The sequence below is a fragment of the Sorex araneus genome, chromosome 4 (genome assembly GCF_027595985.1).
Source record: "Sorex araneus isolate mSorAra2 chromosome 4, mSorAra2.pri, whole genome shotgun sequence".
Taxonomy (NCBI): Eukaryota; Metazoa; Chordata; class Mammalia; order Eulipotyphla; family Soricidae; genus Sorex; species Sorex araneus.
Genome location: NC_073305.1, coordinates 157,808,505 through 157,831,688, shown reverse-complemented (window position 1 = coordinate 157,831,688; position 23,184 = coordinate 157,808,505). Strand labels below are relative to the sequence as shown.

Genomic DNA, 23,184 nt, shown 5'->3' with positions numbered 1-23,184 from the left:
GATCTGTAAATAGAAATTTTAATAATAGTTATATATTATTCTTGTTTTGAATGTTTGTTTTTAAGGGTATCTTCCTTTATATTTCGATAGTATATTTTTGCAGTCATTGTGTTGAATTTTATTTCTCTGCTTCCTGTTAACAGTTTATGTATGTGCGATAAACTAAAGTAACAGTTTCATCAAATAGCTAAGTATTTGGTGGTATAAAATGGAATTCAGGGATAGATGACTAATTGTAATTATTTAGAAGGCAACAAAAGAGAACTAACTTTGTATAATTGTTCTATGCCAAGCACTGTAGTAAACCTTTATCTGTTTACTCAGTTTATATATTCAGAGAAATTCTTGATCTTATTTTCTCCTAATTTGGCTTCCTTGTTTTTTGTTTGCTTTTAGCTACTTGGCAACCTGGTATCAGACTTTGTGGATACTTTCAGGCCTACAGCAAGGATAAACTCCATTTGTGGTAGGATTGTAATTAAAACTATACTAATCGGTACATGATTTGTAGTTATTTGATGGCTAAACTAGCTTGAAGGACTGTTCTATTGATGTCCCAGTGGTTTGCCATTTTAGTAACTCTTGTAGCCCATTGAGTAATAGCTTTTCACTTGTATGCAACTCTTTTATACAGAATAAACTCAGCACACAAAGACATGGGAAATGACTGACTACATTGGATTTTGCTAGAACCACTTTAGTAGATGATAGTTTTCTTGGTACTTGGAAGGAACTTTTTCCTATTTTTTTTTCCCCTTCATTTTTGAAGGAAGGGGATTAAACTTCACCCCGTTGTGCCTGGGACTTACTCCTCGCTCTGCTCAGGGACTGCTCTTGCACTGCTCAAGGGACCATATGTGGTGGCAGGGATCAAATTGCCCACCGCATATATGCAAGACAAGTGTCTTAGTCCCCCCCCTGTACTGATCCTAGAGGGACCTTTTATTTTATTTTTTCATTTTAATACCATGATTTATAATATTGTTGATGATAGGGTGTCATGCATACATTGTTCCAACACCACACCGCCCAGCAGACTCTCGCCCCTAGAGGGAACTTTTACTACTAAGAGTTCAAAAAACTGTCTACAGACAAAAGGAAATCTCAGTGAACTGTTCCCCTGTGACTGTGATACACCAAATAATAGGTTCTTACAGCCCATTGAGATTTATACTTTTGCCTTTTCTTTTCTTTTTTCCTAATGTTTAGGTTATTAATTTCTTAAAAACACACACACACACATACACACACACACACCCTTGAGATTTGGCGGTTTTCCAGCAATATCTGGAAATCAGTGTGACTTCAGAGTTGTCTGGAAATGGGAGAGCATTATTTATTAGTGATCAAATATTAAGCACTTCCTCTGAGCCAAATGCTCTTTTAGAAGGCTAGACATGCAAAAATACAGAGGTAGATTCTTTTCAGATAGATAGCCTTTGTAACTAAGTAGATATCGGTATCATTCAGTGATTATGGATGTGGGGTACAAGTTTGAGAAGGATGACAGTGATTTCAGATGCAAATATGTCGAGCTTAAGGTAGACGTATTTGGCCTGTAGGATAGCCAGATGACTCTATTAGGCAGTTGAATATGAATTTACGTTCACATGCTGAGTTTAAGACCTCATTCTGCCTCGGCTTAACGCTGACCCTAGACTGGACGTCTATGGACTTTTCCTATAAAGGGCCATAGGCATTGTGGGCTGTCCAGCCTTTCTGACCCCTCCTCTCTCCCAGGGCAGAGGTGGTGATGTTTCAGTGAACCTTATATAAACAGATACGCTCTGCATTTGGGTTTTGTTTTTTTTTTTTTTTTTTTTTTTTTTTTTTGCTTTTTGGGTCACACCCAGCGATGCTCATGGGTTACTCCTGGCTTTGCACTCAGGAATTACTCCTGGCAGTGCTCAGGGGACCATATGGGATGCTGGGGATTGAACCCAGTTCGGCCGCGTGCAAGGCAACCGCCCTACCCGCTGTGCTATCGCTCCAGCCCCCACACTCTGCATTTGGTCCATAGATTTATCGATTTCTGACCTCTAGTCTGCCTAGGAGGTTGGGCTGAAGCAACATCTTGGACTTTGTGATGCCGTGTGCAATTGGTTTCTAACCATCTGGTCTAAAAACAAATAAAATACCCAGGCTTCTGACTAAGATATTTCTGAAAGTCAGTGCTTGGTAGCATGGAAATTCTTTAAATATTTGTAGAGTGAATGAAGGAGCAGGCAATTTTGTGCTCAGACTTAGCTAAGAAAGTGGGTTTTTTTTTTTTTTTTTTTGCAATATGTATAGGCCGCTGCAGTCTTCTGCCAGTTGTGAATAACTCAGGTGCGATTTGTAATTCGTGGAAGTTGGATCCTGCTACTCTTCGTTTTCCATTGAAAGGCCTTTTGCCATATGATAAGGTATGTGTGAAATACAATGGAACTTTCTAACAGTCTTTAAATAATTTGCCCAATATATGATATGAAATTTTCTCTTCACAGACTGAAGAAATAAATATTTTATGAAAGGTAACTTATGGTTTACCATGAGATTTCAGTGACCCACCCCTGGCATAGGATTTAGGAATTAGAAAACTCAATTTTAAATGTGTTCTTTATTTTCATTTGCAAAGCAAGCCCTAAAAGTACATTTACAATGCCCTTAAAATTTGAAGACCAATTTTCCCATTTGCTTGGGGTTTGTTTGTATGTTTTTAAGTGACAGCGATAGGTGAAAAAAGTGGAGCTGGAGATTTACGAAGGAGGGGCCAGAAATAGCTCAGTGGGCGGACCACGTGCTCTTCATGCTGGGGAACCGGGTTGGGTCGGATTCTCAGCCTTCCAGGTCGCCACCAGAACTGACCCCGAAGCACTGAGTGAGGGATAGCCCCTGAGCATCTTTAGGTGTTGCCCCCAGACCAGCCCTCCAGCCAACAGAAGAAAGAAACTTTACAAAGGAAAACTACTTCAGTTATCAATAAAATGAAAGGTGTTTGGGCATAAAGCTGCGAGTAAATCTGATAGATTTGTTCAATTATCTTGGAAGTTGGAGTGATGACAGAGTAGGTTACGGGGAAGGCTAGATATATATTTTTCATGCCAAAAATAATTTAGGGACTGATTAGAAAACTTGTCCCAAAATGAGGAGGGTGAAATAGTAATTAAGGAGAAATTTAGGCTCCTAGCTGCTAGATAATATAATTGGGAGGATGTAAAAAGTAAGCGATTAGGAATTCACAGTAATGTGATAGTAATAATTGGAAAGATAAGCTACTGTGCACTTAATTTTTTTGCCAGGCACTAATTTAACAGTTTTTACTTTGCAGTAATCCTTTTTCTTATCTCCATTGTACAGATGTTGAAACTGAGACATGGAGTGTGATAGTAACCTCAGCCCATGTGTAGGAAGTAGTAGACAGTCTGATGCTCAAACCTACATTTTTATGCCTGTGCTCGCTAAGCATTTGCCCTCTCTAAAAACCTGGAGCAGTGTTTTATATTATACCTTTGATTACATTTCTAAGCAGAAAATTCTTTCCTTGCAGTGATGATTGAGATTCCATTGTGACTGTAGCTAAAGTCATTCCTACTTTCTCAACTCTGCATGATCTTGGGGAAGTCCCTCCACCTTGGTGACGTTGCTCATCAGGTGAGGGATGGGAACTAATTCACTGTAAGCACTAAAATCCTATGATTTTTTCCCCACTAGATACTGCCTACTGTGTGAAGGTAACAAGTGCTTTTAGAGGATTTTTTTTTTCAAATCCCAATTTCAAATTATTTGAATTAGCACTTACTTTGATCTTGAAGCAATAATTTTCTTTATTTTCTTTAAAGGATCTGTTTGAACCACAGACTGCTTTGTTGAGATATGTATTGGAGCAGCCTTATTCCAGGGATATGGTCTGCAATATGCTAGGTTTAAATAAGCAGGTACTGTACTGTGCTGGAAACCTAGTAAATTCTGCATAGAATCTGCACTATTCTTCTCTCTTTCCTTTGCTGTAGCTAACTGAGCAAAACAGTTAAGAACTATTTGGTGATTTCTTTTTTTTAATGTATGGTATATTTAAGCAGTGTACTCTTCCTATCATTTATATATTGCTTTTAAAATGTTTAAATTGAAAAGGAGATATTTTAAAAGGTGATTTATTTTGCATTGCTTTTTTTTCTATAAGGCCAGTTTCAAGTTTACCTTTTGCCAGAGAAACCTACACATGACTTAACCATTATTTTTATGACTTTTTGAATTATTCTTTTTGTTTGGGTGTATTTTTTTAACCCTGGTATCTTCAGCGTGGCCTCATTGCTGATTTTTTTTCTCTCTTTTGGTTCTTTTTCTTTTCCCTTTTTTTTCCTGCGTGTGTATGTTTGATTTTGATGGTTTAACATGTGGGAGGGTTTGTGCTGACTCTGGGTTCCTTGAGGCTGGCCTCATAGTCACTGTTTTGTCTTTTCTTTTTTTCTTCCTTTATTTTTGTTCTGTCCTGTCTTGTCCTGCCCATCCTCCAATGCTCTAGACCTTGAACATTGCTCAGGTATGTTCACAACCTTACTGTTGTATTGTGACTAACGATACGCTGGCCGCTTTGTAGCCACTGATTCCATTTAGAGAATACGTGTATGGTCGGGGCTTGAAATTGGCAGGACCATGCTGAGACCAAGGCCACTAAAACGAATTTCTTCTTGGGATATGAGAGTTATTTTTGGTGGATTGTTTTTGTTTTTTGTTTTTTGTTTTTTTTGGTGTTTGTTGTTTTTCTATTCTTTAAAAAGCAAAACAAAACAAAAAGACAACACCTGGCCCAGGGCAGAGCCTGTCCTATTTCGATGGGTTGTTTTTTTTCTTCCCACTCCATTTTAACTGTTTTTCCTACTTTAGGGCTACAGCTAGCCTGGTAGAATTTTCCTCGATGGAAAGATTTGTGGTGGTCCTTATCTTTCCGGATTATTAAAAAATAATAATAATAAATGACATCATTAAAAATATTTTATGTTGCTTTGCCTTAAAACAGAAACCAATGAAAAACAAAACCACAAAAAAAAAAAAGAGAGAAAGAGACAGAGACAGAGAAAAAAAAGGCACTTTAATAGAGATATGCTACTTTTAAAAGCTGGAGTGGTAAGCTTGAACAGGGAAGGTGTTTTTGGAAACATGGGGATTGACTGAGATATGTCACGCTCTTAGGTGACCCCACACCTGCTTGACCCTGCTTTGTGTCAGTCTTTGCCAGAAGTGTCTCCTCCGAGTGTGGCGCTCTCAGTTGCAGTCCACCTGTGCTGGGAGTCATGACATACTGGCCACTTGATGAACCAAACTCTTATACAGTCCCAAGGCTGTCCCAGGACTTTTCACCTTTGAGGTTTTAAGCAAAACAGTGGTTCCAATTATTTTTGTTAAAAATTTTTGAGCCCAACATATTAAAGTAGACCAGTGTTTTTTTTTTTAATTTTTTTATTTTTAATTTTAAAAAGCCATTCTTGTCCAGATAACATAAAATAGCGTTACTGTTTGCAATACCATAGTGAAGGTTGTGCCAGTGCTTCCATTTATAAAGCCCTATTTTTAAGGACATATAGCTTGGCCATAAAACTTGCTCAGTGTTGAAACTTTGCATGCCAAACCTCACCCTAGTAGTATCTCTTTTTTTATTTTAAGTTTTTTCCTTCTGAAAAATTTACCAAATTTTCTTGTTTGGACAAACCTTGTACATGTGATACTGAAATTGCTTCACACTACAGTATCTGACAGTTACCTCCATAATCTGTCAATTTTACATCTTAAATGCAAACTCATTCATTCTGGTCTGCTGAATTACCACTTGAGTTAGAGGTAAGTATCCGATTAACTTTGAAAGAATGCTCCACGCTATATCTTAAAACTAATTTTTATGATAAACTTCAAGTCATACTTGACCCATATTTTTTTTTTCACAGTTTTTACCCACAGTCATTTGAGCTGCGTGTCCCCTCCCTGAGATACCCATAGCTGTCATTAACTTTTTCTTTGGCGGGGGCAGCTCTTCTCAAATTAGAAATTGACCCAAAAAAAGAGCAAAAGAAAGAACAGTATTTCTGATCTGATCCTTTTAGTAAAAAGTTTCAACCTTAAAAAAAGTTTATGACTAAGACATAAATCCATAAAAAATAAAGTTTATAATGGAAATGCTGACAGAACATTATTAGTATTGGTCCCACTGTAGTGTAAACATTGTCAAAAATTCACAACTCATCAGTAATTGTTTTGGGAGACAACTTTGAAGTGAGTGAACTTGCAGATGGAAAATACATGTCGAATTGACTTACTTTTGCCACCTGAAAGTAGAGTAGAAACCGAGAACACCGAGTATGAGAAGCATATAATGAAAAGTAGGCAAGTTACCTTATCACAGCTTTTATCATTACAGAGCTACATCCTGCACTATACTTTCTTATCTTTTCTCTAGCAATGCAATAATTTACTTGAAGCTTGATCTTTAAGAGCTGTCCATTTTGCTTTTTCCAGTAGGAATTGGGCTATGTTTTACATTAAACGTGGTTGCACTCGGAAGGTAATCAATAGCCCAGTTCTGTGACCAGCAGGGGGAATATTATAGAGGAAAACTGTGGTTTGTGTGTTTACACAGAATTTATGTTCTTTCTATTCAATAAGAGCATTTCAAAACAAATTCTCTCTCCTTAAGCCCGTGTGTAGTGGATATTTAAACTCTGAGAACCTGAGACAGTGAAACTGATTACTCAGTTGATTTTTGAAAAATAATTGAGAATGGTATTGACTGACATTAACTTAGGAATGCTTGGCAGAGAATATAATACAAATGATGCGTAAGGCAGTTTTTCTTTCCAACTTGTCCTGAGTAAGTGTAACTTTAAAATTGATTTCTAGCACTGAAATGATGACTTAAAATGGTCATAAGTCCACACAAGTACAGGATGCTACCATTTTACCATATGCTAATACTGGAGCTATTAAATGAAAAGTGTCAGGAACCACTCAATGTAGGGTGATATTACTGAGACTGAAAAGCATTATTTGCCATTTGAAATAATAGAGGGCAGCAAGCATGGGCCTGTGTAGAAGTTAATGTAAATAAAGACTGTCCCGGATTTTCAGCTTTTATTAAAATAAGGTTCCAATATAATTTGCACTATTAGTAGAAATTGGAATTGTTAAAATATTCAATTTAGATATGCTTTGTATTAAATGGGTTTTAACTAAGCATACATGTAGATATGTAAACTAATTCAACCTGTAAGTCTATATCTTGAAGTCTTAAATTTGCATGTTTTCAGACACTAAGTTGTGAATAATCCCAGATATAGTGTCCATTTTCAGTGCTTGATAGTTAACCTTATTCATATAACATCAAACTTCTTTACAAAATTTTACTTGTTATACTTTGTAAAATAGTCTATGTGCTTAAAATACTTTCTCTTTAGTAATGAATGCTAAAACAAAATTTAAAGTAGCTAGCAGCACAGATCATGTTATACTTCTGATTTATTGTTTATAATACCAACATTGGCATATAAAGCAACATGAATAAGCTATCTGTAAATTTGACTTGAGAAAAATCTGACTTTAAAACAGTGGGAAATAACACTTGATCCCAATAAATGTTTGGCTACCCTCTGACACCAGGCATTAAACAAAATACTTAAAAATACTTAAGTTATTTCTAAAAATAATTAAAAATACTTCACAGAAAATATAGGGTAATCTTGAGTCATAATTATTGAAAAATTATTGACTTTAACTGTTGATTTCCTAAATTGTAGAGTTGTGGCTCTCCTTGTTAAATCATTAACCATATGACAGTTGCTACGCCTCTGAAATATGTAGTAAAAATCTCAGATTGGGGACGGGAGAGAGCTCAATAGACTAAGCTCATGCTTTGCATGCAGGAGCCCTGGGTTCGATTCTCAGCACCACTGGGTATGCTGGGAGTTTCTCCTGAGCACTTCTGGGTATGCCCGCTTCCCCTTCACCCCCAACTCTCCCCACCCCCATTTTCACTTTTTTTTTTTTCCCTAAGTGAATAGCTAATACAGAAAAGGAAACTCTAGTGAGGTGTGCTAAAAACCAATTTTATTTAGTTTGTTCTTTTTTCCTGAAGCATAGTGATGGGAGACCATCATGGCTGGATGAATAGACGACAGATTGGTTAGTTTCTAAGCTAGAAGCGTATTCCCATCACTCATAAAAAAAAAAAAAAATTCCTACTGGAAATCCTGGCTTTACTCCTTTCCACAAATTTTTCTGACTCTTGTATACTTTGAATGAACTCACTCTAAATTTGTATTGTCTGGCACATTTCTTAGGTTGTTGGTGGTTGGCAGAACTAGTGAATTTCAAGCCCTGTACACAGTAGTTTTGCATGCTGATTTAAGAAATAGTTTGTAGTGTTGTCTGTTGCACTTTGCTCTGCTTCATAATGATAATTACATTTGGAGGAAAAGTACTATAGTCTCAACTGGTGGTGTTAATATTGCTATTTGTAAACCTGTAATGTGGTTGAACTGTGATCATGGCATTGTGTTTTGGGGGGAAATGAAACAGTCATTGATGCTTACTGTTTTGGGTAGATGTTTGTTTTATTTGCATGCAATAAGAAAGTACAGCTATCTTGGAGCTTTACAAGTATGGAGCTGGCAAAGAGCATGCAAAAAAGGGGATGCTATTCATGATGTTTTGTTTTTTTCCAAATTCGTCCCCATTTTGCACTTTCCCCAAACTTAAGGAAATCATATCCCTTTTTCATGGCAAAATACTGACAATCTCATCTAAAGACTAGAAGGAATGCAGATATAGTAGTAATTCACTAGAAAGGCTTCCAACTGCCTGGCTACTATGTTATATGATACTTTATGAAGGAAATACAAAAATGACTTAAAACATGGATTAATGTCCTTTTTTTGAGAGTTTATTTTTTTAAAATCACTTTTCAAAGCATAAATCTTTTTGCCTCTAGAAAGGGAAGTTGCATTTTCATCCTTAGTGTTTAAACTCAATTCTTTTTCTTGTTTTAGATTTTAAAATAGTCTAATTTAAAATTAAAGCTGCATTATGTTTGGCTTCTAAGAGGGGAGAACAGAGATGAACTTTGCGATGTTGGGGGTGTTGGATTTTTTTTTTTTTGGTAGAGGAAGTTTCCATTTCAGTATCAGTAGATCAATACCACATCATGAAACAGACATTGAGTAATCTGGCAGCTCTTCTGTACACCTCTGTATGATAAGTAAATATAAGCTTGAGGTGGCTATTTCATAACAAAAGAAATACTTATACTTGTTCATACTTTGTTTTCTCCTATCACAATATTTGACCCCTACAAATCAAGGGTTTTTATATTTTGAGTTAGATTGCAAAACTGCTACGTGTAACGCTATTTCATATGCCTTTTGAAGTATATCGTGCTTTTCCAAGAGATAAACAAACAGCAAAGTCTTCTGTTCACTTCCCCTTGTCTAGCCGTGAAATCGGCAGTGTAAAGCGAATGGTAATCCTGTTTCGTGTGATACTGAAATCTATATTTTTTTCGAAACGCATCCTCTATGATAATGTAACACGATGCAGCTTTAATAGACTAAATCTAACCTTAACTTTCTAAGTCCGACTTCATTCCATGCTTCTCAACCTCTTGTTACGATTGATGCCCATTAACTAGTAACTTCTGAGACTAACTGGGAGGCTTTTGGAATACTGTATTTAATCTCTGCCCCACAGCACAAGCAGCGCTGCCCTGTGCTGGAGGACCAGCTGGTGGATCTGGTGGTCTATGCCATGGAGCGGTCCGAGACCGAGGAGAAGTTTGACGATGGGGGAACAAGCCAACTCCTGTGGCAGCATCTCTCGAGTCAGCTCATTTTCTTTGTGCTTTTCCAGTTTGCCAGTTTTCCACACATGGTTCTTTCTCTTCATCAGAAGGTAAGTGCTCAGTATGTTTCAGACCGATGTGGACATGACCAGTTGCTTTCAACGAAGGGAAAAGTTTGAAAATAGAATTCTTTTTTTTTTTTTTTGTCACTTTCTTATAAAAGCTGAATTCAGTCATTCTTTCCACAAATCCACTGTGCCAGGATCAGGGAATATGAGATGACAGGGCAGATCTAGGCCCTCATGAGGTGCTGTACTAGTAGAGGACTGTAGGTATAAATTTGATTTATTTGAATTGTTGGCAAATGGAAATATGTTTCCCTGAAACAGGAACCAAAAAGAATAATACCTTTTACAGACATTAGAAATGGCCTTATCAAAGAAAGTTTGAAAGTTACCAGGAGGAGAAGATTGAACCCTAGTCGGTTGCATGCAAGTCTGGGTTCGATCCCCACCGACCCCCTATGGTCCCTCAAGCACTGCCAGGAGTGATTCCTGGAGTTCACAACCAGGAATAACACCTGAGCGCTGCTGAGTATGGCGGCCACCACCACCTTGTCACCCCTTAAAGAAAATTATTTGGGAAGAAATTGAGTGTGTGAGAATGAACTTGTAGAATGTGCAGGAGAAACTGATGTCAAGATTGAGAAGGCAGGACCTCACTTGGAGACTCTTTACAGTCATCATATGTTTGTTCTAAGGAGCTTAGAGCGACATATGAGTAGGGTAATGACAGTAACATATACAAGCTCAGAAAATAATTGCTAATTGCCAACTTGTACGGGGTGGCGGTGACAATAGAGATGAATGGCTGCAATGTCAGAGGCAAGGACATTAACAGGGGAGATTGTGCAGATGTTCTGGCGAGAGATGCTAAAGACCTAACGCAGGATGAAGACGAGGGTAAATGGGTAAAGGACTTGGTGAGAATAGGAAGTAAAAGGCTAGGATCTTTCACTGGCTTCTGTTTGAGCAGCAAATGGAAAGGTACGACAATCCAAACATGCGCAGATTGCATGTTTGTGGGAAGAGTTGGTTTTAACCATAGGTTTGAAGACACTGAATGGGGATAAGATTTATAATATCTTTAGATTAATAAGACTAATACCTAACATCTCTCTGATATGGATTTGGGGGAAGATTTTTTTTATATAATAGTTGTTTAAAAAATGCTACTATTCACTAGCCCCATTATTGGTTTCTGTTAAAATCTGCAGGAAATGCATGAATGTGTATGATAATAATCAGTCCTTAATCAAAAATTAACTGAAAAAATTCTTTTGGGATAGAGAAACATTTCTCACTGTTTCATAAATTCTAGTAATTATCCTACATTGAACTTTGATGCGTTCATGATTAATTTAATAATTCTCTAAAACCCTGCGCAGCAGAGCCTGGCAAGCTACCCATGGTGTATTCGATATGCCAAAAACAGTAACAAGAAGTCTCACAATGGAGACGTTACTGGTACCCGGTCGAGCAAATCGATGAACAATGGGATGACAGTGCTATGATGGTGCTACAGTGCTCTAAAGCACGTAGCTATTGAGATGCATAGTTATTTTTGACGATAATGGGACCAGGCAAATGTATATGTAATGTGAAAAATAATAGATTTTATTTGGGAGTAGGGACCATTCCAGCAATTTTCAGCCTCGCAGTGTAGCCCTGATAGCTTGATGCCCTCGTGGTACCAAAACCCACGATGACCACCCCTGCGACACTTGGGGCCACCAGGGCCACATCAAAGTAGTACTTGGAAGATGAGGGACACATGAAGTGCTGGTGATCAAACTTAGAACCTCATGCATGCCACACATGTGTTCCACCCTTTGAGCTATCTTCCCAACCCCTAAATTAATTTAAAATAATTTTTTTTATGATTTTTTTTTACTTGATTGAGTAATTACTGTGTGCCAAAGGTAGATGCTAATTTTCTAAGAGGACAACCTTTCTGCAGTTTTGTTTTACTGCTACTACATCTCTCTCTTTAACAAGCCATGCAAATGAGCATTTAAACATCTTTTACAGTTAGCTGGGCGAGGACTGATTAAAGGCAGAGATCACCTGATGTGGGTTCTCCTGCAATTTATTTCTGGAAGTATTCAGAAAAATGCACTGGCTGATTTTCTCCCTGTTATGAAGCTCTTTGATCTTCTATACCCAGAAAAAGAAGTAAGTTTTACTCAATAATTAACACTTGTTGGCGGGGCTGTTTCATTAATGTTGAAGAATTTTTCACAAAGTGTGATTTTGTGAAAAGAACACTAAATTTGCTAAGTGTTTTTGCGAGTATTTTGAAAACAGTATTTGTGCTGATTCCGTGATTAACCACGACCATAAGATGAACATTGATTCTCTTCGAATAGTTTACTCATATGTAAAATGTAATTTAATAAGATCATCTTCTAAAACCACCAGTGTGTGGAATGGTACTGGTCTGCAGTGTAGGAAGATTGAAAGTCACTTCTTACTGACTTGATTTTAACTGATGTTCTATGAACCAGTTTGCAGGACGGGTACCACTCCCTTGAAGAGGGAGTGCGAGAGATATGGAAAAGGTGCTTGCCTGGCACACAGCTCACCCAGGTTCGATACCATGTAAGATCCCCTGAGCCCTGCCAGAAGTGAGCCATCAGCACAGAGCCAAGAGTATGCCCGGAGAAGTTGAGTGTGGCCCAAAGCCCTCAAAAAAGATTGAAGAACACTGAATTAGATTTTGTGCATTATCATAAATCATAACTACATGTCCAGTAGTAGACCCTGCCTTGTATTCTAAATCTGTGATTTATGTATTAGAGCACTAGAGCTGCTTTAATATATAAATACCACTGACTGACCAGATAATATCAATATCTTACTCTCTTTTTGTTTGCCAGTTGAATTTATTTGTGTTTTATTAATAAGCTTTTTGAGTAAAGTATTACCTATGTTGATAATTGCTATTTTTATGAAACCTTATATTACAGAAATTATAAACACAAATGTACAACAAAGTAAAAAAATTAATTCCTGTGAACCTGTCACAAAGATACAGTTTTGTCTCATCTTTACTGCTCAGTTGATTTACTATTGAACATATTTCCCCTTGCCCCTACCCATTTGGTTTTCGGGCCACACTCGGTGGTGTTCAGGACTTTACTCCAGTCTCTGTACTCGGGGATCACACCTGGCCATGCTAGCATGCTTAAGAATGATATGTGTTGCCAGGGGTTGAGCCCCAGGGGACAGCACGTAAGGCAAGCATCCTCACATCCTATGCTGTACTGGACAGTAAGAGCAAATTCCAGATAAGCGTGCCATCTCACTGCCAATATACATGTTGGATGTTACTCACTTAGATGGCATATTTCTTAATTTCATGTTCTTCGAAAATTAAATGTTTACTTTCTAGAATGATGCATTTAACTTTTTGTTTACTTTCATTTTGTCTTTTTTTGGCCACACCCTCTACTTTGCTTGGGGCTTACTCCTGGCTCTGCACTCAGGAATCACTCCGGGTGTTGCTCAGGGAACCATATGGGATGCCGGGGATTAAACCTGGGTCGCCCGTGTGTAAGGCAGACACCCTATCCTCTGTACTATTGACTGCTCCAGCCCCTAGCTACTCCTGTTATTTAATTTTCTCTTTGATTTTTAATTTGGAACCCACACCCAACATGCTCAGGGCTTACTCCTGTCTCTGCAGTCAGGAATTACTCCTGGCAGTACTCAGGGATATGGGATGCCAGGATTGAACTTGAGTCAGCTGTGTGCAAGGCAAGAGCCGTAATTACTGTGCTGGCTCTCTAGCCCTCTTCTATTATTATCTTGGCAAATAAAATAATCTTGTAACAGTTTGAATATTTTATTGGGTCTTCAAATTTATTTTGTTAGTTAGAAAGCAATTGGAGTTAAACTAGTAGTTGATATTTTAAAGAGATACAAAAATGAATTACTTAAAATTCATGTAATTACTTATCTTTTAATGTTTAATTTTTTTTTCAGTTTATTCCAGTTCCTGATATTAACAAACCCCAGTCAACTCATGCATTTGCAATGACTTGCATTTGGATTCATCTCAACAGAAAAGCTCAAAATGACAACTCTAAGCTACAGATTCCAATACCCCATTCCCTTAAACTCCACCATGAGTAAGTTATTTCTAACTTGACAATTCTTTTGTTTATCATTTAGTGAACTGTGAAAATTTGAGAGAATATTTTGAGCTGTGCTTGTATTTAGTATGGAAATATCCCCAGACTCTCTAGAGTTAAGGGTAGCTATTTAATGAGCATATCGTTTTCTGCATCAGAAAATGGCTAGAAAATTAACTGTATATGGATGTGGAGTTACATATACATAGATATAGCTACATAAAGATAGAGATATCAAAGATTAGACCTAAAGATACTATAAGATTATACCTAAAGATATAATTTTAGGTCTAATCTTTGTCTTTGCATTTTTTAAAATTAATTTAAGGTTACGCATTTCCAAAAATGCATGAAAATGTTTCAAAGTGACTTAAGCACTTCATGTTTGAGCATGCTCTGCCTGAGATGCCTTTCACTCCCAGAGATGCCAAGTTTGACTGAGCTGATCTGGTTGGCTGTTTCCTTACTCACTTGTAAAGCTGGGATCGCTCAGGGCTTACTCTTCACTCGTGTGCAGGCTCGGGGGGTGACCATATGGGATACCAGGGATCAAACCCAGGTTGGTCACATGTGCCCTACCTCTGTACTATCATTCCAGCCCCAGAAGATACCTTTTTACCTTTTTTAAGGTAGAGCCGGGCTTCAGTCAAGTGTGTTAATAATAATTATACTTACCACCTTGAACTTCTAAAAAGGGAGAGAAAATTTCTTTAGAGGAAACTATATAACAGAAAAGCTTCACATTTCATTGGACTTTTCATGAGACACAACTTGACCATCTTTCTACAGAGACATCTATAATAAAGGTTCAAGCAGATGTTAAATAGAAATCTAGTTCATTGGTTTGTGAGTTATTTTTTCATTATATTAGTCTTAGTTCTTTCTATGAAATACATACGTGATGCCCATTGTTAACATTGCTTCAATCTCCTCTGAAATGCTGTCGCCTCGGACTTTCCTGTGCTTCCACTTTTCATTTTAGGCAGCAACTCTAGTATCTCTTAGAGTAAACATAGTAGTCACTATGGAGTTTTTATGGAGTTACAGTCTTAAAAATGTGAGCTCACTTTGTAGAAGTTATTTCAGTGTTTCTAATGAATGGAACTTGAAATTTTAGGTTCCTACAGCAGAGTCTGAGAAATAAAAGCTTACAGATGAATGACTATAAGATTGCCCTGCTCTGTAATGCATACTCGACAAATTCAGAATGTTTTACTTTACCCATGGGAGCTCTGGTAGAAACCATCTATGGGAATGGGATTATGAGGATACCTCTTCCTGGAACCAGCTGTTTAGCCTCAAGCTCCATTACACCCTTACCAATGAACCTCCTGGATTCACTCACAGTTCACGCCAAGATGAGGTAGGTTTTCCGTGAGCTCATGTCAGTAGAGTGTAGACTTAATTTAACTATTACATATGTTTGCTTTATGGTCAAGTACATTTTTATTTCTTTTTTTTTTTCCACTTGCAATAGCGTGGTTAAAGAGTGTTAATGTCTGTTTTTGATGTATGAAGTTACTGCATGTCTACAACCACTGAAGCACCAGTGACCCTCCAGCATTGTTCTGTTGCTTCTAGTTAAGCACCCCCCGTGAGCCTCCTTCACCACTTGATAACTTCAGTTTAAAGTTCAAGACTTGGGGCCGGAGCGATAGCACAGCGGGTAGGGCGTTTGCCTTGCACGCGGCCGACCCGGGTTCGATCCCCGGCATCCCATATGGTCCCCCAAGCACCGCCAGGAGTAGTTCCTGAGTGCAAAGCCAGGAGTAACCCCTGAGCATCGCTGGGTGTGACCCAAAAAGCAAAAAAAAAATAATAATAAATAAAGTTCAAGACTTTATTATTAGATATTTTTTATGCCTTTATTTTGCTTCTGATTAACCACATATGAGTGTTTGGGTTTTCTCCTTTCACGTGGCCAACCTGTGTTCGATTCCGCCGCCCCTCTCGGAGAACCTGGCAAGCTACTGAGAGTATTAAGCCCGCACAGCAGAGCCTGGCAAGCATACCTGTGCGTATTGGATATGCCAAAAACAGTAACAGTAAGTCTCTCAATGAGAGACGTTACTGGTGCCCGCTCGAACAAAATCGATGAGCAACAGGATGACAGTGACAGTGACAGAGTGTCATCATCTGATTTATCCTTCTCCCTTTGACTTACTTCACATAACATGACTGTCCTCTGTACAACATGGATAATTCATGTTGTAGCACAAGGCGTAGCTTAATCTTTTCTCACAACAAAATAGTATTCAATTGTGTGCATATACTTTAACTTCTTTTGTTTATTTCATTCATGAATGGCACGATAGTGAGGATAGCTATCTGTATCTTTTTATTTTAATGTTTTTTGTTGTTGATATAGTTTTAGGTCCATTTTTAAATATAAGCACTTGTTTGAATATTAACTATTATTGGAATTCTCAGATAAACAAACCTAAATAAAAAATTGCCATAGTCTCTTTTATAAGAAATACTGTTAAGTTTTGAAATATATATTGAATTTATATATACACGTATATATAAATACAGATTTTTAAATTTTTCCCTCCCAAGATATTTCTTACTGCAATATGCTTTATTTATTTATTTTTTTTTGCTTTTTGGGTCACACCTGGCAATTCACAGGGGTCACCTCCTGGCTTTGCACTCAGGAATTACTCTTGGCGGTGCTCAAGGGACCATATGGGATTCTGGGACTCAAGTCTGGGTCAGCCGCGTGCAAAGCAAACGCCCTACCCACTGTGCTATTGCTTCAGCCCCCTGCAATATGCTTTTATTACTCAACTTCCCCCCCATAATGTATAAAAGATCTTTCCAGGCTTAGTGTTCTCTAAGGATATATTTGTAATCACTATACAGAATTATTTGTGGTTCTATTTAACCATTTTCACAATGTTAGACGTTGAACTTTTTCTCAGTGTCTTAGTGTTGTAAAAATAGTTTAAGGGACTCTTATCTTTATGGCTGTTTTTGCATTCTTCCACAATATTCTCATGAATATTTTGTTGGAGATCAAATTGTTAAATTGATTAAAAATTGAAAATGAATTAAAATCATTCACACATGCTCTCATATGTTGTACCCAACTGAGTTATTTTTCTGTGAGCAGGACAGTCCTGATACACATTGAGAGATCCAGTGCCCTGCACAACTTAAGTGATTAAAATGAACTTTTTTATTTCTTTAACATTTAACTTTAACTTCAATATTTGTCTGTGTAAGTTGCCTAAGAATAGAATGACCACTATGTTTATGTCAAAACATACAGATTTTTCATTTCTCTTTTCTCCACAGCCTTATTCACAGCATTGCGACCAGAGTAATAAAACTGGCTCATGCTAAGTCCAGTGTGGCCCTGGCTCCGGCACTAGTGGAAACATACAGTCGTTTATTGGTGTATATGGAAATAGAGTCTCTGGGCATCAAAGGATTTATCAGTAAGACAGAATCTATGGCCTTTATACCATTAACTGCTCCTTTAATTCAACAGGTAGTCTCTTAGGTCATGGCTACAGTATTATACAGGCGTCATCACCATCAGAAAGAACCCTATTAATAGGATTCTTTTCCCTCCCAAGATGACTTACTGCAATATGCTTTATTTATTTATTTATTTTTGCTTTTTGGATCATACCTGGCTTTGCACTTAGGAATTACTCTTGGCGGTGCCAAGAGGAGAGAGAAAAAATAGGAGAGAGAAAAAAATGTTAGGAGATGAAATAGGGTGGTAAGTCTCATGGAGATAAAAATACAGCAAAAGCAGAAGGATGGAAACATCAGAGGAGTGAGTTGTATTTTTTTGCTGACCACACCCAATTGTGCTCAGTTGGTGACTCTGGCTGTACACTCAGGAATCATCCCTGGCAGTGCTCGGCTCACCGTACGGGATGCCAGGGATCAAACCTGGATCAGCCACACGCAAGGCAAATACCCTGCCATCTGTGCTATCTCTCTAGCCCTGTTAGTTGTGTTTTTCAAATAAAATTATAAAAGGATAGTGAAGTAGATCTTGGCCTGCGCTGAGCAGGACACACCCGGTTCCTGTCTCTATGCAGAATCTGCCTTCTGCTCTTTCTCACCCCTGTTGTTGTATATCTTCTGCTTGTTTGCCCTGGGGAACAGTGAGGACCAAGTCTAACAAGCAGTAGTAACATTCTTGTTTTACAAAAAATAGTTCTGAAGATTAGTATGCAGTTCTAAATAGTACTTTCTGGTATGGGGATATTTTTTCTGGTTCATGAAAATTCTGACATGTCACCAATGTGGTGTGATTTTTATTTTCACAATTAACTTTTCTCCCTAGATAATTAGGAGTTGAATGAAACATTCTTAAGAGGGTGGAAGGAATGAGAGTGGGTATGTTAAAAAAATATAACTGGTCCTCGTGCTTCAAAATGATAGGAGTATTGAATAGTGAGGATTGTGTACTATCCAGGCACTACAATTAGTACCTGAACATTTTTTTCTTAATATTAAAGCAGAAATTATGAAGACAGTATGGGAAATATATGTGTATATGTGTATGGAAGTATATATATGAGTGTGTATATTGGTGTTAATTATCTATTATATAGATTTTAGTAGCTATAGCAATGTAACTTTTTTTCGAATATTTTTTAATGCATAGTTTTTATTAATTAGCATCATAAATTGTTTTCTTTCTCAAGGTCAGCTTCTGCCAACTGTTTTCAAGTCCCATGCCTGGGGGATCTTACACACACTTCTTGAAATGTTCAGCTACCGGATGCACCACATTCAGCCTCATTACAGAGTCCAGCTTCTCAGTCATCTTCATACTTTGGCTGCAGTTGCACAGACCAACCAGAACCAGCTCCATCTCTGGTAAGCTAATTGAAGACTGCCTTTCCATGAGGTTTTGTTTATTGAGATGGGGTTGGGGGCAATGATGGGGGCTTACTCCTAGCTCTGTGCTCAGGGATCACTCCAGGCAGGAGACCATATTTGGTGCCGGAGATGGATCCTTTCTTTTCTTTTTTTTTTTTCCTTTTGGGTCACACCCGGCGATGCTCAGGAGTTACTCCTGGCTTTGCACTCAGGAATTACTCCTGGCGGTGCTCGGGGGACCATATGGGATGCTGGGAATCAACCCAGGTCGGCCTCGTGCAAGGCAAACGCCCTACCCGCTGTGCTATTGCTCCAGCCCCCGGAGATGGATCCTGGCTCTGCCATGTGCAAGCGAGTGCCTTACCCACCGTACTGTTTATTGTTCCAGCTCTCAGTCTTGCCTTAAGATTTATCAGAAACATTGTTAAAGATCGGGATCTAATCTTTCATCTTTTAAGGACTTTTTTTTCATTTGTGACAAAACTCTTCTACTAGAGTCTTTTCATTCCAGTGTTGAAGATTAGAATCCAGGCTTTGAAAATGTAACTTATTAAGATGGTTGAATTCATGCCTTGGACAGACTCTTCAAGTGACAATAAACCCTTTCAACGCCTTTGACTTTATGTTCTAACTTAGCCTTTCTGAATACTAGGTTTAAATATACTTTGGAGTATGGTTAAAGGATAATATGTTGGGCTGGAGAGACAGTATTGGAGCTGGGTTCCACCTGAGCACAGAGCCAAGATACCCCCTGAGCGCTGCTGATTATGTCCCCCACCAAAAAATAAATAAAAGATATGTTGATTTTGATCTAAGTAAAAATATTTCCCAAAAAGAAAAATACAGTTTTTTGAAATGCTGTGTATTTAGGGGAAGTTTTTAGTTATCTTTTTCACATACGTAAAACTGTCAGGGGGGTTCACTCTAAAATTATTACTTAAGCTTTTTATTTATTTATTTTTTATTTTTAAAGAAATTTTTATTATATCACCATGTGGAAAGTTACAAAGTTTTCAGGTTTATGTCTCAGTTATACAATATTCAAACACCATCCCTTCACCAGTGCCCATATTCCACCACCAAAATCCCCAGGATACCCCCCGCCCCGCCCCCCACCTCCAACTGTATAACTGATGAATTTCACTTCATTTTCTCTTTACCTTTATTATGTTCCATATTGCAAAACAAAACTCACTATTGTTGTTGGAGTTTCCCCCCAAGAAAGACAGCCCTACTGAGGAAGCATTTGATAATTTGTTTTCCATTAAAAAATTGTATGTTTTCAGTTTTTAGAAAAGGTCGAGTGGCCACGTTAGCGGCCGCGCGGCTCGGATGTGTTCCAGTCCCGCAACCCGGAGCCGTGTTAGTTGCTGCTCAGTGTCGCCAGGGCTCCATCTGGAGAAGGTGTACCAGCTGTACCTCCTCCATCTGGATCCCTGGTGTTGTTGGCCCGGATTCGGGTCCGGAGCATTTCTCCGGCCACGTTGCTCACCAAACTGCCTCTACTTAAGCTTTTTAGAGCAAATTAAGCAAACCTCATTTATTTAAAAATAATTTTTATTTTCAGTATTTGGGGCCACACCCAGCAGTGCCCAGGGCTTCCTCCTGACTCTGTGTTCAGGGATCACTCCTGGCTGTGTTGGGGGCCTCTATATGGCTCAAGATATCGAATCTGGGTTGGCGGTGTGCAAGGCAAGCGCACAATCCCTGCAAATCTCTTCAGCCCTAAAAGTTTATTTTTGAATCAAAAAGAGATCACAGTTTTCTATTTTTTATTCTAATTTATCTAAATTGGGTTGAATTATATAGATCTGATTTGTTAAATGAGTGTTTTTATTGTTAAATATCAAACATGTGAAGAATATCCATCACTCAGCTGTAATGATCCAATCCTTTCTCAGATTTGATATTCTTGGGTAAAGTAGCAGATTACAGATGCAGTGAAACTTCCACTATATGCACCTCTATCCCATTTTCTTCCTGTGTGTCTAGATGGAGATGAACAAACCACATTTGGGTGGTTATCATTCTTATTTCTACTTTGAGCGAATGTGTATATGTCAGTTGTTTTATATACTTTTAAATTATTAAATATAATTTTGAAGTTTCAGATGCAGTTTTACGTTTCTGTGTCCCCTTTCAGTGTGGAGAGCACTGCACTCAGGCTTATAACAGCACTGGGGAGCTCAGAGGTACAGCCACAGTTCACGCGCTTTCTTAGTGATCCCAAAACAGTGCTGTCAGCAGAATCTGAAGAACTGAATCGAGCCTTGATACTGACCTTAGCCAGAGCAACTCATGTAACAGGTATGGACAGTGTCTCCCAACAGTAAAAATAAGTGTATTCAAGTGTGCTCTGTTCCTACTGATGGTGAGGGCATAACATACTAGGAAACACTAAGATGGTAAAGAAAAAAGTTTTGATTTCTTTACCATCTTAGTTTTTAAAGTAGATTTTTTTCTCTATATTAGAATTAACTGAATTGACCATAAAACTGGATTGACCATCAACCTATATCTAGGGATGTTTATTAGGTATAAAATAAGGGGGTTTTAATTTTGAGTTATTTAACCATAATAGGAATGCCTAATTCATGTTAGCTTAACATATTTTTATGGAAAATAAATCCTAATTATCTGATCATACCTCTGGTGAGAAATTGCCATTGCTTTTCATTTTGCATTCCTCTTTAACCTTTGGGATTGGAGTGATAGCACAACGGGTAGGGTGTTTGCCTTTCACGCGGCAGACCTAGGTTTGATTCCTCCGCCCCTCTCAGAGAGCCCGGCAAGGTACCGAGACTATCTCGTCCGCACGGTAGACCCTGGCAAGCTACCAGTGGTGTATTCGATATGCCAAAAACAGTAACAAGTCTCACACTGGAGATGTTACTGGTGCCCTCTCGAGCAAATCAATGAGCAACGGGATGACAGTGACAGTGACTTTAACCTCTGATGAAAAACAAAGTTAAGTATGGGGGAAATTGTCTGCCATAGAGAATGGGGGAGGGTTGGGAAGTGGGAGTGTGTACTGGGGACATAGGTGGTGGAAAATGTGTACTGGTGTATGACTAGAACTCAAACATGAAAGCTTTGTACATGTATCTCACGGTCATTCAATTAAAATAAAGAAGGAAAAAAAAAGAAAGTTGTTGAATTCTCCTATTTCTGGATTTAATATGTTCATCTGTTTTGTTCAGATTTCTTTACAGGCTCTGATTCAATTCAGGGAACTTGGTGTAAAGACATTCTTCAGACCATCATGAGTTTTACTCCTCATAATTGGGCTTCTCACACCCTTAGCTGTTTTCCGGGCCCACTACAGGTAAGTTGGTTTTGAATTACATATTGAATGTATATGAGAATCTGCCCATTTGCTGTGTTGCTGTAGAGGCTGACTTACACTATGGGTCATACATAACTCTATACGTAGTGACAAAGTTGAACATTGGGGTCATGTTTAAATTCATGATTTATTTTCAGTAAGTGTGTGACTTAAATACCTGTATTTCTTTATGATTTTTTTGCTTATTAGTTTGACTAATATGCGTATAAATATACCAATATTTATATTGTATTAACACGTCTTAGGCAAGAAGGATTTGCATGTGGAGAACAGGTTTAAGGATCCCTACTCTAGAGCAGTATTATCCAGGAGCATCATTACCTCAGATGCCATTAGGGGGCGCTTTGATTTGTTACTGTGGTTTTGTGGTTTATTTTCTTGTTTTTTTATTTATTATTTATTCAGGGTTTTTTGGGGGGAGTGGGGTGGGGGGACAGGCCACACCCGCTGGCACTCAAGGCTTAATGGTGGTGCTAATGGTGGCTCTTCACTCAGGAATCGCCCCCAGCTGGCTCAGGGGGCCATATGGAATACCAGGGATCAAATTCGGGTTTGCTGCATACAAGGCAAGTGCCATTGCTTGCTGTACCGTTGCTCCAGCCTTGTAAATTTCCAGGGCAGGGTACTGGGTATTTGTTTTTTCTTTCCCTGAAAATAGAGTGGTAAACCAAATAAATTTAGGAACCTCTGCTAGAGGGTTGGTTTTGATGTTTTCTGATTTAAAAAGTGGTTTCTTTTAAAAAAAAATTTTATTCTCAATTTTGTTGTTGCAATGAGTGGGGATCACACACGTTTCCATGGCACTGGGAATCGCTGTCGGTGCATCCAGGGCAGTGTTGGCGTGTGAGCTTCCTTCCCCATGCTCACAAGCAGCTGCTTTGCCACTGAGCCATAGCAGTCCCCATTTCTTTCTTTTTTTAAATCATTTTGCTGTGGTTATTACCTTTCGCACTGTTCGACTGGATATGTTTCTAAACATCTGGTTAAGGT

At 38.3% G+C, this 23,184-nt stretch overlaps 1 protein-coding gene across 2 annotated transcripts in view; it reads left to right on the top strand.

Annotated features, from left to right (window-relative positions):
- Positions 1–23,184, top strand: part of MED23 (mediator complex subunit 23) — a 48,387-nt gene that overhangs the window by 8,913 nt on the left and 16,290 nt on the right. The window contains exons 8-19 of one of the 2 annotated variants that reach the window (XM_055135886.1): positions 397–466; positions 2,293–2,405; positions 3,822–3,917; positions 4,505–4,522; positions 9,712–9,912; positions 11,893–12,036; positions 13,849–13,994; positions 15,115–15,360; positions 17,298–17,440; positions 18,671–18,845; positions 20,992–21,155; positions 22,049–22,173. In XM_055135886.1, coding sequence (XP_054991861.1) covers positions 397–466; positions 2,293–2,405; positions 3,822–3,917; positions 4,505–4,522; positions 9,712–9,912; positions 11,893–12,036; positions 13,849–13,994; positions 15,115–15,360; positions 17,298–17,440; positions 18,671–18,845; positions 20,992–21,155; positions 22,049–22,173 — 1,641 coding nt within the window. The remainder of the gene's footprint in view (positions 1–396; positions 467–2,292; positions 2,406–3,821; positions 3,918–4,504; positions 4,523–9,711; positions 9,913–11,892; positions 12,037–13,848; positions 13,995–15,114; positions 15,361–17,297; positions 17,441–18,670; positions 18,846–20,991; positions 21,156–22,048; positions 22,174–23,184) is intronic. The other variant, XM_055135887.1, reaches the window with a different exon arrangement.